The 12915-nt window shown below is 34.9% G+C and overlaps 1 protein-coding gene and 1 non-coding gene across 2 annotated transcripts in view; one reads left to right on the top strand and one right to left on the bottom strand.

Annotated features, from left to right (window-relative positions):
• The window catches only part of LOC105499005 (DEAH-box helicase 36), a 51310-nt gene that overhangs the window by 25387 nt on the left and 13008 nt on the right, over window positions 1–12915 (top strand). The window contains exons 10-17 of the mRNA XM_011771392.2: window positions 677–817; window positions 1111–1213; window positions 1898–1985; window positions 6316–6371; window positions 7839–7903; window positions 8933–9076; window positions 11495–11612; window positions 12311–12409. Coding sequence (XP_011769694.2) covers window positions 677–817; window positions 1111–1213; window positions 1898–1985; window positions 6316–6371; window positions 7839–7903; window positions 8933–9076; window positions 11495–11612; window positions 12311–12409 — 814 coding nt within the window. The remainder of the gene's footprint in view (window positions 1–676; window positions 818–1110; window positions 1214–1897; window positions 1986–6315; window positions 6372–7838; window positions 7904–8932; window positions 9077–11494; window positions 11613–12310; window positions 12410–12915) is intronic.
• On the bottom strand, window positions 5331–5434 carry LOC112423030 (U6 spliceosomal RNA). Its single transcript, XR_003013480.1, has one exon. It is a non-coding gene; the product is annotated as a U6 spliceosomal RNA (small nuclear RNA).

Here is a 12915-nt window from a genome sequence, read left to right as displayed (position 1 = left end):
TGACAGTGATAGGTAGAATTATTGTCCAGATGTGCCCTCTGTGGTTTTAGCAGTCACTATAGGATGGTAGTGGAATCATAGTACAGCACTCGATTGACATATCAGAGACTTGAATGCTGATTCTGGATCTGCCATTAGCTACAACTGTGTGACTGAGCAGAATTAAATAGTTCTCTAGCATGGGTCTCTAGATCTGGATATACTATCTGAATCTCCTGCGGGCACTAATTAAAATTCTTAGATTAATAGACCCAAGGCATACCTACCAAATCCAAATCATCAGGGATGGGATTTAGGAGTCTGTATTTTACAAACTCTCTGAGGGATTCAATTCTTATGTGCAGTCAGGTTTGGACTTACATTAATGTTAACTATTGTTCTAAAGCAAACTTAAAATTTAAGGTAAAAGTTACTCTAGTGTTTTTTAAAAATTTTAAGTACTAAAAATGGTCTATAGGTTTCTATACTTCAATAGAGAAGAATGATTTTTATCTAAAATATCAGGTTTTATAAGTTAGTGAACACAAACTGATATTTTAGCTAGCATTCACTCGAAAGCATAATGAAAATATTCTGTAGAATTCTTTTTGAAAATCCTAAATATAAAATATCACAGATTTTAGCTAAAACTAGAGTTTCAAAAAAGTGAAGATATTCAAGAATGTTTTTATTTTAGGTATGTTCCAGAACAAAAAGAACACAGATCCCAGTTTAAGAGGGGTTTCATGCAAGGGCATGTAAACAGACAAGAAAAAGAAGAAAAAGAAGCAATATATAAAGAACGTTGGCCAGATTATGTAAGGGAACTGCGAAGAAGGTGAGTTTATTTTGTTTGAAGGTGAGAAATCAGTGGCTCAATAACTAAAACAGAAAGCCAGGGGCTGGGAGCATCTTCTTGAATCTGTACATACTTAAAGGAGAGGACTGTGAATCTCTTACTCCAGCTAAATATTGTGCTGATTTGACTTTTAAGCATTATTAGCCCAGTAATTATCTGCGATGTGTAGATTATGTTCCTCCATTTGCAGATTGAGTTAATTTTAAACTTTTATAGCAAGTTACTAGAAAACTTGATTAAGTATTTCGTAACTTTGTGTTTAACTTTGATAGGTATTCTGCAAGTACTGTAGATGTTATAGAAATGATGGATGATGATAAAGTTGATCTCAATTTGATTGTTGCCCTTATCCGATACATTGTTTTGGAAGAAGAGGTTAGTTTTGTTTATTTTTCTTTCTTCAGTTAACATAATTTTAATTTTATTAATGTATCAAGGCCATGAAAAATACAATTTTCTTAAATGTTTATAAAATAGCTTGGAAAAAATTACTTTTGATACTAGAAATCATCTCATAGTAGCAGAAGATTTAGGCATTTGACCTGTTTGAAGAAAAAACTAAACAAATATCTGGATTATAAATCTCATTTTTTAATAGTGAGCTTAGCCGGGTGCATTGGCTCACGCCTGTAATCCCAGCACTCTGGGAGGCCAAAGCAGGTGGATCACTAGAGGCCAGGAGTTTGAGACCAGCCTGGCCAACATGGCAAAACCCTGTCTCTACTAAAAATACAAAAATTAGCTGAGCGTGATGGCGCAGGCCTGTAATCCCAGCTACTTAGGAGGCTGAGCATGAGAATCGCTTGAACCCAGGAGGCAGATGTTGCAGTGATCCGAGATCATGCCGTTGTACTCCAGCCTGGGTGACAGAGCAAGACTCTGGCTCAAAACCAATAATTAAAAAAAAAAAAAAAAAGTGGGCTTATATACTTTTAATTATTAACGAAAATTATCCTGAGCTAGTGTAATTTTAATGGAGACTTAAGTGTGCACACAATTTTACTGTTACTGCATTTTGTTGATACGATCTTTTGTAATGGTTATTTCCCCTTCATATAGGATGGTGCGATACTGGTCTTTCTACCAGGCTGGGACAATATCAGCACTTTACATGATCTCTTGATGTCACAAGTAATGTTTAAATCAGGTATTATGTAAATATATTTTACTATAATTCAAGGAGTGGTATTTGAATTATATGTGGGATGTGTATATTTTTCTTTTATTTGAAGAAGTGTTGCTTCTACTAGGTCACAGATGAAGGGAAAGCTTTTTATTTAGTATTTTGAAGAGAATATTTTCTTTCTTTTTCACAATTTGCCTAATAAAATTGGCTCTTAAAGCATAGGTATGTGGGGTTTTTCATTTTTTCACTCACTGCTGCAAAAAAGAAATCCCTTAGCCCAGTATTTCTGAATTCTGACTATGCAACAGAGTCACCCATGGAGCTTCTTTAAGGTTCAGATACGTAGACCCCATCATCACCCCAAATCTAAGAATGTGACCTGAACATCTGAAGTTTTTAAAATTCCTCAAGTGATTTTGATCCTGTATGAGCAGCATATTTTGAAACATATAAACGTCAGAGGAATGAATGAGAACATTTTTTTCTATAAAATTTAGAGTATTTTCAGCAATCATTAACTTCAAATATAAAAACAACAAAACAAATTCTATTTAATTTTTACGGTTCTGAATATAATTTTTTTATTTTGAGATGAAGTCTCACTCTGTTGGCAGTCTGGAGTGTGTTGGTGCCATCTCGGCTCACTGCAACCTCTGCCTCCTGGGTTCAAGCAGTTCTCCTGCCTCAGCCTCCGGGGTAGCTGGGATTACAGGCATGTGCCACCATGCCAGCCGACTTTTTGCATTTTTAGTAGAGATGGGGTTTCACTATGTTGGCCAGGCTGGTCTCGAACTCCAGATCTGAAGTGATCCTCCCACCTCAGCCTTCCAGAGTGCTGGGATTACAGGCTTGAGCCACCACGCGTGGCCTTCAAATATAATTTCTAACCTCACTCTGTTGAAGTGCTTTTGACAAAATTTATTTATTTATTTATTTTTGAGGCAGTCTAACTCTGTTGCCCAGGCTGGAGCGCAGTGGTGCAATCTCGACTCACTGCAATCTCTGCCTTCCAGGTTCATGAGATTCTCCTGCCTCAGCCTCCTGAGTAGCTGGGACTACAGGCATCCACCACCACGCCCGGCTAATTTTTTTGTATTTTTAGTAGAGACGGGGTTTCACCATGTTAGCCAGGATGGTCTCGAACTCCTGACCTCGTGATCCGCTTGCCTCAGCCTCCCAAAGTGCTGGGATTACAGGCATGAGCCACCGCGCCCAGCCAGACAAAATTTACAGGCACCAGAAAATATTTTGATCTAATTGTATTGACTAAAATAATAAATGCGTATTTTTATTATTTGTTAAATCCCATTGTCATGCTCTGAAAGCATTCTCTGTAATTAAAATTATTTACTATCTAGCTGGTGAAGTATTTTGATCTAATTGACTTCTCTATAAAGAAACACTGTTTTCTGTTTTCTTTTTGTGTGACAACTTTTCTCTGTAGAAAAGTTTGTCATGATTAGACAGCTGAATTTTTTTTTTTCAAACAACTAATTTTTTATTGGCTAAATCTTCTAACTCTGTCCTTTCCTTCCCCCATTATAAACATTATTGCATATAATTTTTAAAAATATATGCATATATTTACCAATAAAGATAAGATATATACCAAAATATTATCATTTAGTGTATGTGGTGGGGAGTGGGAAAAGGGTGTGATATTACAGATTATTATAATTGACTTCATTAACTTTCTAGTTTGAATTAATTATTCTAAAGGAAAGAGTTACTGATGTATATACTTCTACTACCAGCTCAATTCCTTTTAAAGGAAATCTTTCCAGAACTTGAGTGTTTTTTCTCAAATTATGTTGAAAAAAGCTTAGCCTTGATAATCAGTTGTATAGTCAGTCACTGTCATGGGGAAAAAATTGGCCTAACTCTGTGCCGAGAAGTTAAGTTTTGAAACTCAGTTTATTAAATGCTTATCAATTTCTTGTTTCTTTCTTTTCATAAGAGTGTAGATTTTGTTCTCATTAACTCTGTTAGTTGTATGGTATCAGCAATATAAATTTTTTTTCCCCGATTATGTAGTCTTCAACAAAATTGTTTTTACTTTTATTATGCCTGGCTTTGAACTTTTTGTAAAGAAACATTTTAAACATACAAAAAACTAGAGAATCTTTTTTTTTTTTTTTTTTTTTGAGATGGAGTCTCTGTCTCTGTCAGACTGGAGTGCAGTGGTGCGATCTCAGCTCACTGCAATCTCTGCCTCCCAGGTTCAAGCAGTTCCCTGTTTCAGCCTTCTGAGTAGCTGGGATTATAGGTGCCCACCACCATGCCTGGGTAATTTTTGTATTTTTAGTAGAGACAGGGTTTCACCATCTTCGCTAGGCTGGTCTTGAACTCCTGACCTTGTGATCCATCTGCCTTGGCCTCTGAAAGTGCTGGGATTACATGTGTGAGCTACTGCACCCAGCCAAAACTAGAGAATTTTAATGAATACCATATATATATCCACGACTTCAGTGCCAACAATTATTTTTTCAGTCCTAGTTTTTTCCTAAAGTCAATTGCAGCTGTCACATTTTATTTCTAAATGTATAAGCAAGAATCTCTAAAGGCAATTTTCTATATAACCATCATGTCTTTATCATACCTAATCCTTAATACCATCTAATAATCCAGTCTGTAATCAGATTTTCCCATTTTTTTGAAGTGTCTTTCACAGCTAGTCTGTTCAAACTATAGAAAATGTCAAACTAAATACATCTTTTGATCTGGCTCTAGAACATTGCTCCCCTCCACTCCCTGCTTTTTTCCTGATGGTAATAAAGTCATGGAAAAGACCAGGCCAGTTGTTCTCTAATAAGTCCAACTGTCTGAATTTTTCTGACTCTTTATGCTATCATTTCATTTGATTCTCTCTTACCTGTATTTCCTGTAACTTGGAAGTTATATCTGAAGGCTTGATTCAATTCAAGTATTTTTGGCTCGAACATTATAGTTGAAATACTTCATACTGTCACGGAGACAAGTAATTCAGAGCATTCTTTTTAGCGACGTCAGTTGCTCGACAGCTGTTTACTACTTTTTATTTTTTAGGATTCGTAAAATCTTTTCACAGAATCCATGGGGATCATCATATCTCCTTTAGATAACAACAGTTCTTTTCCGGGGAAATATAGCTGACTTGAATCATTTGGGCATTTAAGTCAGATTGTATTTTTGTAAGCATACTTAAATGGGAAATTAACCCTTGTTTTCTTAATACTCTCCCTTTCACCCATCACTGTATTATATCAGGCTTTCTGTGTTCGCTAATAATCGTGAATGGGCTTGAGCTATTTTATTTGGAAACTTAAAAAGTAGGAATTTCTTATATTTTTAACAAAATGTGTTTATTTTTTATTTTTTTCTTTTTTTAAAAATATGGAACGCTTCACAAATTTGCGTGTCATCCTTGCGCAGGGGCCATACTAATCTCTGTATTGTTCCAATTTTAGTATATGTGCTGCCGAAGCGAGCACCAAAATAGGTTTAAAATGTGGGTCACTCTTGGAATGTATTATTTTTAACAAGGACTATTTCATTATTTTCTAAGTAGGACATGGGTATTTAATAAGTAATTTGCTCTAAAAATTTAGATATTATTGTTATGATTAGAATAGTGAGGATTGCCAGGCGCCGGGCTCATGCCTGTAATCTGTAATCCCAGTACTTTGGAAGGCTGAGGCGGGTGGATTGCCTGAGCTCAGGAGTTCAAGACCAGCCTAGGCAACATGGCAAATCCCCATCTCTACAAAAAATACAAAAATTAGCTGGACGTGGTGGTGCATGCCTGTGGTCTCAGCTACTTGGGAGGCTGAGGTGGGAGGATCACTCGAGCCCAGGAGGCAGAGGTTGCAGTGAGCAGAGATCATACCACTGCACTCTCCTGGGCAACAGAATGAGACCCTGTCTCAACAACAAAAAAATAGGAGCACTCAAAGTGTACAAACATATTCATGTTAAACAGAATTTTCGGCTATTCAACTTTTATTGGTGTAATTTGAAAAAGTTACTCCCAACTTTTGAGCATTCTTTAAGAATTTGGGGGAAATACTTATCGATATGAAATAACAGAACAAAGTGTTAGCTTGAACTTGGAGCACTCAGAAAACAAGACTATAAAGAAATTAAGTTGGTCTGTTTGTATGTAGAAATATAAATTAAGAATTGTGTGGTTCTCTTAAACACATGGGCAATTTGTCAATAACTTAGATGGTTTAGCTCTTTTCATTAAACAATGTTCAATGTCTTATCCAAAAAAAGAATTATGTGGCTCAGCATCTGAATTCATTGTCTCCTGTGTTTGATGGAGCTTTTCTGCAGCTCTTTATCTTAAAATTTAATTCTCTTTAATTTTCAGATAAATTTTTAATTATACCTTTACATTCATTGATGCCTACAGTTAACCAGACACAGGTATGTTAAATGGATACATTTGTTAAATGTATTTCAAACTGAGGCAAGCTTTAAGGACTGCTTGTTACATGTTTTCCTTTATTTTTTTTAAGGAGCATTTTCAAATAGTAATTCATGTAAAAAACACTTATTTGAGAACCTTTGCAAATGAGTCTTCAGGGAATGATTGCTCAGAATCTTGAATATTAGAGGATAACCCACAAATTAGATTAGTTGTGTCTACATTAGGGAAAAGTTTAAAGAATTGGTTTCACCAGTAACTTGGTTGGGTTTCCTGAATAAGAGAAAGAGGTATGTCAGTACTACCAACAGTAACCAAACGTGGAAATTAATGATCTATGACGTACTACAGTTTGATGATGATTTGAGATTTAATTTCACAAAATTAGTATATTCACAGGTATAAAATTTCTTGTTTTAATAATGTATTATGAATGTTTTGACTCCATCAGATACAGGCACTTTCCTAATTAGAGTGAACACTGCATTCTCAGAGGCAGGATAATGTTATGATCTATAGTATTTGCAGGCTCTTGCAAAATGAAATTGATTAGAAAACCTGCTCCTTTCCCCGTTTCTAGTTTCTCCTTTTCTCTTTTTGTAAGAAAATATCACCATATTTTTCTCTGAGACCCTTTTAATATTTTTGTTGCTGTACCTTAGTCACGAATTAGAGTACATACCTGAGAGAAGAGAAGGGGCAAGAAAGAAAACTCTTGATGTCAAAGACTGAAAGAGTTATCCAGCGTGAAAGTATTCATCTTCCACATCATAACCTAGTAAATTATGTATTCCTTTGCTGGAGAGTATGTGTATAGCCTGGGAAGCATTTTCTCTATTGATTACCAGTTTTATAAATGAAAGGATAAGTTTATGCTTTTTTTTGTTTGTTTGCATTATCGCCAGTGGTACTTAATTACCTATCTTCTTTCTACTTTAGTGACTTTGTCGGGGTTGTGGGCAGTATTTGTAGAATTCCCATTTGAAGAGGATTTTTTTTTCACTCCAGTCTGATCTCAAGCTAGTAGACGGTGGTTGGTACAGCTGCACAGTTGACATTTATTCTGCTGGGTTGGGCATCTGCCTGATTGTTTATTGTTCTTACCCATGGAGATTTGACTTCATTATTCTTGTCCTTAACATAAATATCCCTCCCTCTACTTTATAACCTCCAGCTTTTGTTAAAAAACTGCTGTATATTTAAATAATGATATCTCATTGGAAATCTTGTTTGTGATAAGATTGTGACATCTGTGGGAGATTTAGTTTGGTTTACCAAAAGATAATTTTGTAATATTGAAAATGATCTATACTTTATAAATACGTCAATAAATATTAGATGTATATGTCAGTGACTGAACATAGAATGCTAAAAATGAACAGTATCTGAAGAAATTCCTCTAATTACAAAAATAATGTATTAGAAATTAGTGTTCTTTTGTGATTCTGATGTATTTATTTTTACAGGTGTTTAAAAGAACCCCTCCTGGTGTTCGGAAAATAGTAATTGCTACCAACATTGCGGAGACTAGGTAAAAGTTGTTTTAAATATCAAATACTGATTAAACACCATAAAGTATTTACATACGTTAATCTTTTTTCTCTACCACATGCCTTGTAATTTATTAAAAATAAAACCTTTTTTATGGCAGTGAGCATAGTTTTATTTTTTGTGGGCTTTTTCGAGACAAGGTCTCATTTTGTCACTCATGCTGGAGTGCAGTGGTACGATCATGACTCACTGCAGCCTTGACCTCCTCAGCTCAAGTGATCTTTCCACCTCAGCCTCCCAAGTAGCTTGTACCACAGGCATGTGCCACCACACCTGTCTGATTTTTAACATTTTTTGTAGAGATAGAGTCTCACTGTGTTGCCCAGGCTGATCTCTAACTCCTGGGCTCAAAACGATCCTATTGCCTCAGCCTCCCAAAGTGCTGGGATAACAGGCCTGAGCCACCATGCATGGCCAATTTTGTGGGGTTTTTTTAACCTATAATAATGCTTTAGCGCAGAAATAGCATTTTAGGTGTTAGATTTTGTTTTGTTTACCTAAAGAAGCGTGGGAGCTGAGGTAAATTTTGTCCTTTTGCCTGTTTCTGGTTGGGGGTAGTATTTGGTAATTAGTTATATCCAGCCTTTAAATTTTCTTGTATTCTCTTGGGGTACTAAGACATAGTTTAGTCACCGAAACAGATTCTTTTATGGAAGCTGATATTAAACCATGCTGTTGGGGTTCCCATGGAGCTAGGTATGAGGCAACCTGTGATATTTGGCTGTAGGCAAGTAAGAATTTAGTATATGATCTGAAGAACTAATACTGTGTTGTCACTTACAGTGCCTGACACTGCCTACTATTAGGTACTCGATCCCTATAATATTGGTAAATGTGGGTGTGAAGAGTAGTGAACATCCTGAATGGCTAAAATCATTTGATCCAATAAAAAAAAAATGCTCTGAAATCCCTGTCTATAGGTCTTTTATAGGTTAATAGTGCTTTTGATGTGTGTGTGTATATGTGTTTTTTTTTTTTTTAACATTTTATATATCTGTTTTCCAAACAGCATTACCATAGACGATGTCGTTTATGTGATAGATGGAGGAAAAATCAAAGAGACACATTTTGATACTCAGAACAATATCAGTACAATGTCCGCTGAGTGGGTTAGTAAAGCTAATGCCAAACAGAGAAAAGGTCGAGCTGGAAGGTAAGATGGGAACTCTGTCCAAAGCTTTTAGAACACACAAAAATTTTGTGTAACAAAATGTGATGCTGGCATTTAAATATATTTATTAGAAGAGTTACCTTTCTTTTTATTTTGAGCTTACTGCAAAACATTTTTAAATAGAAAGTTATTTTAATCATAGTTTGGAAAAGTATCTGCCAAGTTTTCTATTTTATGAATCCTTTGCCTTAAACTTCTGAGTTTGATTAATAAGTTATGTTATTTATAATAGTTGGTTTTCATTTCTTTTTTTAAAGCATATAATATGTGTAATAATAATAGCAACTAATACTTTTTGAGTGTCAGATCATCTCCTAAACACTTGATTCATATTAACTTTCTTAATCCTCACTACAGTACTATGAGGTAGGTTATTATATCCATTTTATGGATAAGGAAATTAAGGTACAAGGAAGTTAAATGACTTGTCCAAAGTGCCATAACTTTCAAAATTACAGACGCAGGATTTGAATCCAGGCATTCTGACTCCACAGTCTAGGCTCCTAATCACTGGATTTTATAGCAGTACTGATTTTTCACCAGTACTTTTCAATGAAAGCACAAGGAAAGTACTTTTCCTCATAATGGTACAATAACTTAAGAAGTAAAAATATCTCTGTTTTAATGGTAGGAAAAATGATTTGTCTTGAACTTTTACAAAAAATTGGACTTTAATGCATATGTCACAGTATTTCTACACTTATATGAGTGATAGAATTATATCTGGACTTTCAGAAGAGGGTTTTTCTTTTACTTTTATAGATAGAATAAGAGATTTCCATTAATCTTTCGATACAGACTTAAGAAAAGGAGAGTTGAAAGAAAACTTTACAGACCATCTGTCAACCCCTTGTTTTAAGTTTGTACAATATCTATAAAGCTCTGACTTACTTGCTGTAATCTTTGCACATTATCCCAGTATAACTTGATTTCGAGACAGTTTATTAGAGAGTTGATGCTGTTGAACCAAAATCGTGGGTTAGTCAAAGAAGTATACCCTCCTGATAATCAGTTATCAGGGAATAACTTGATAAGGGACCCAGAAAGACTGAGGTTTTCCCATGTAGACCCATCACCACTAAATATTGATTCAAAAAGTATTCACCATAGTGAACAGGTTTTGGCACACCTTTATATATGAATAGTAAACACACTAAGCCTTAGATTTGTTCCATGAAACAATAATAGAACTAAACTTAATAGAGTATTGCATTTTAACTAATCCTGAAATTGGTGTTTTAATTTAAAAGGAAAATAGTCGTTTGTAGAGTCTATAGATTAAAATTCTTTTAGCAAAGCCTTATTTTGGAGATCAGAAAAAGCTATATACTATGTGGCTCTCAATGGAGGTACTCTTATTTTAGTTTCTACTGGAGAGATATTCAGGTATATTATATAATAGACAATGGATCTATGTAGACTCATGGCAGAAATAGCTAAGATTTTTAGAATTCATTTTTGTTCCTATAGCAGCAAGAGCCTATAGAAATATTTATTCTGCTTGAGAATACTTGAATATGGTCACCACTTCACATCTAGTCTTTTTTTTTTTTTTTTTTTTTTTTTTTTTTTGAGACAGAGTCTCGTTCTGTCGCCAGGCTGGAGTACAGTGGCATGATCTCGGCTCACTGCAACCTCCGCCTCCTGGGTTCAAGTGATCCTCCTGCCTCAGCCTCCCAAGTAGCTGAGACTACAGGAGCATACCACCACAGCCAGCTAATTTTTTGTATTTTTTTTTAGTAGAGATGGGGTTTCACCATGTTGGCCAGGCTGATCTTGAACTCCTGACCTTATGTGATACACCCACCTTGGCCTCCCAGAGTGCTGGGATTACAGGTATGAGCCATCATGCCCAGTCTACATCTAGTCTTATCATTGTCCAAAAAATGGTATCATTTAAGGCTCTAGTTATAAATATAAAACAAAAACTTTTAATATCCCTCTGAGAACTCACTAAATAAAATATACAGTACTTAAAATATTTTTCAGTAATATAGACAGGTTAGCATAATGCCAGGATTCATTACATAATATAATTGATCACAAGGCATACTTGAGGTTACTATTCTTAGCCTTAACCTGAGTAGACTGCTGTTACTGAGCACAGTAATCTGGAATCTGTCAGAAATAGGGAAGCAAATTATTGGCGTGGGGAGGAATTATTGTGTATCTTTCTTAAAACTGTGACAAGAGTAGAGGGTGTAGGGTTTTTCTAAACAGAACAAATACATGATTCATAAAAAGGGAAAAATAACTATGTACATTAGCTATTATGTGGCTTATAAGAAATAGATATTGGCTACTTCCCTGCCTACTGTTTTCTCTGGAGTTCTAAAAAGTCATTGATGACTGTCCCTCTTTGTTTTGTTTTGTTTTGTTTTGTTTTGTTTTGTTTTTAAGAGTTCAACCTGGTCATTGCTATCATCTGTATAATGGTCTTAGAGCAAGTCTTCTAGATGACTATCAACTGCCAGAAATTTTGAGAACTCCTTTGGAAGAACTTTGTTTACAAATAAAGGTAAATTAGGTGGGAGAATGAAGAAACTAAATGGAAGTGATCTCATTTTCAACATCTTTTATAGAACAAATTACTGTATTAATCTCCAGGAAAGAATTATTAACTCACAATTTATTTTGTGTGTGTGTTAGTGAATTGTGTATTTAAACTTCCTTCAAATGTATATTAAGCAATTTTAAATTACATACTGCTCTAGAGGAGGCAGACTGCCTGTGTTTGAATCCTGCTTCCACCCCGGAAAAGCTAGTTCTGTTATATTGGGCAGGTTGTTTAAATTAACCTCCTAAAATTCTTAGAACAGTGCCTGGCAAATAGTAAGTGCTCAGTGAACATTCTACTGTTATTACATGTTAACATGTTATCCTTCATTATAAACTACTTATTTTTTCAGTGTCTTGTATCTTTTGATATAGTTAGCCTTATTTTGAAGATAGTGGATAATCAACTTGTTCATTAAGATTTTAGCCAACTACTTTTCCTATTAATAGAGTTGATGGTAGAAAGTAGTAATATATATATGGGCCTTTAAACATGTTTTTATAGAAATACAAATATAATTTTAATTCATTTTGGTAAAATAGCTTGAAAATCATGTATAAATTTGATGCTTTGAGTCATCAGCCCAGGTAGGGCTAAGTTGTAATGCTAGTATATTAATATTGTATGTGTTTAATTATATTTGTCTTCCCCACCCCCAGATTTTAAGGCTAGGTGGAATTGCTTATTTTCTGAGTAGGTTAATGGATCCACCATCAAATGAGGCAGTGTTGCTCTCCATAAGACACCTGATGGAGCTGGTAAATTTGTTTACTTGTTTTTTTAATTCTAACTTACAATACTAGAGCATGTAAGCCAATTAATTATAATGTTTACTCTCATTACTGCAAGGAAGACCAGTGATGTCCAATGCCAAATTTGATTTGCTATTTGACTATCAATTTAGAACTATCAGGTTATGAGATAGGCATTAGAAAGTTATAAAGTGATATCTTCGTAATAATTCTTAAAAGACTAGGGTCTTTCTGCACTTTTTTTTCTCATTGGAGGCCTGATTTAAGATTACATAAAATTTGAAATTTTAAAGTTACTGGTCTTAAATTACTGGCGAGTAAAACAAATGTGCAGCTAAATGATTCATCACAAAGGAAGGACTATGTAGTAATTACTTACGTCAAGAAGAACATTCTCAGTATGCTGAAAGCCCCCTTCCTTCCCTCTCCCAATCACTCCACTGTCCCTTTGTCCCAATCATGATAGATATCATCTATCATGACTTTAACTATAATGGCTTGCTTTTTTTTTT

Source organism: Macaca nemestrina, chromosome 2 (genome assembly GCF_043159975.1).
Source record: "Macaca nemestrina isolate mMacNem1 chromosome 2, mMacNem.hap1, whole genome shotgun sequence".
Lineage (NCBI taxonomy): Eukaryota > Metazoa > Chordata > Mammalia > Primates > Cercopithecidae > Macaca > Macaca nemestrina.
The sequence above is the reverse complement of the archived record's forward strand: the minus strand, read 5'-3'. Positions and strand labels throughout refer to the sequence as shown.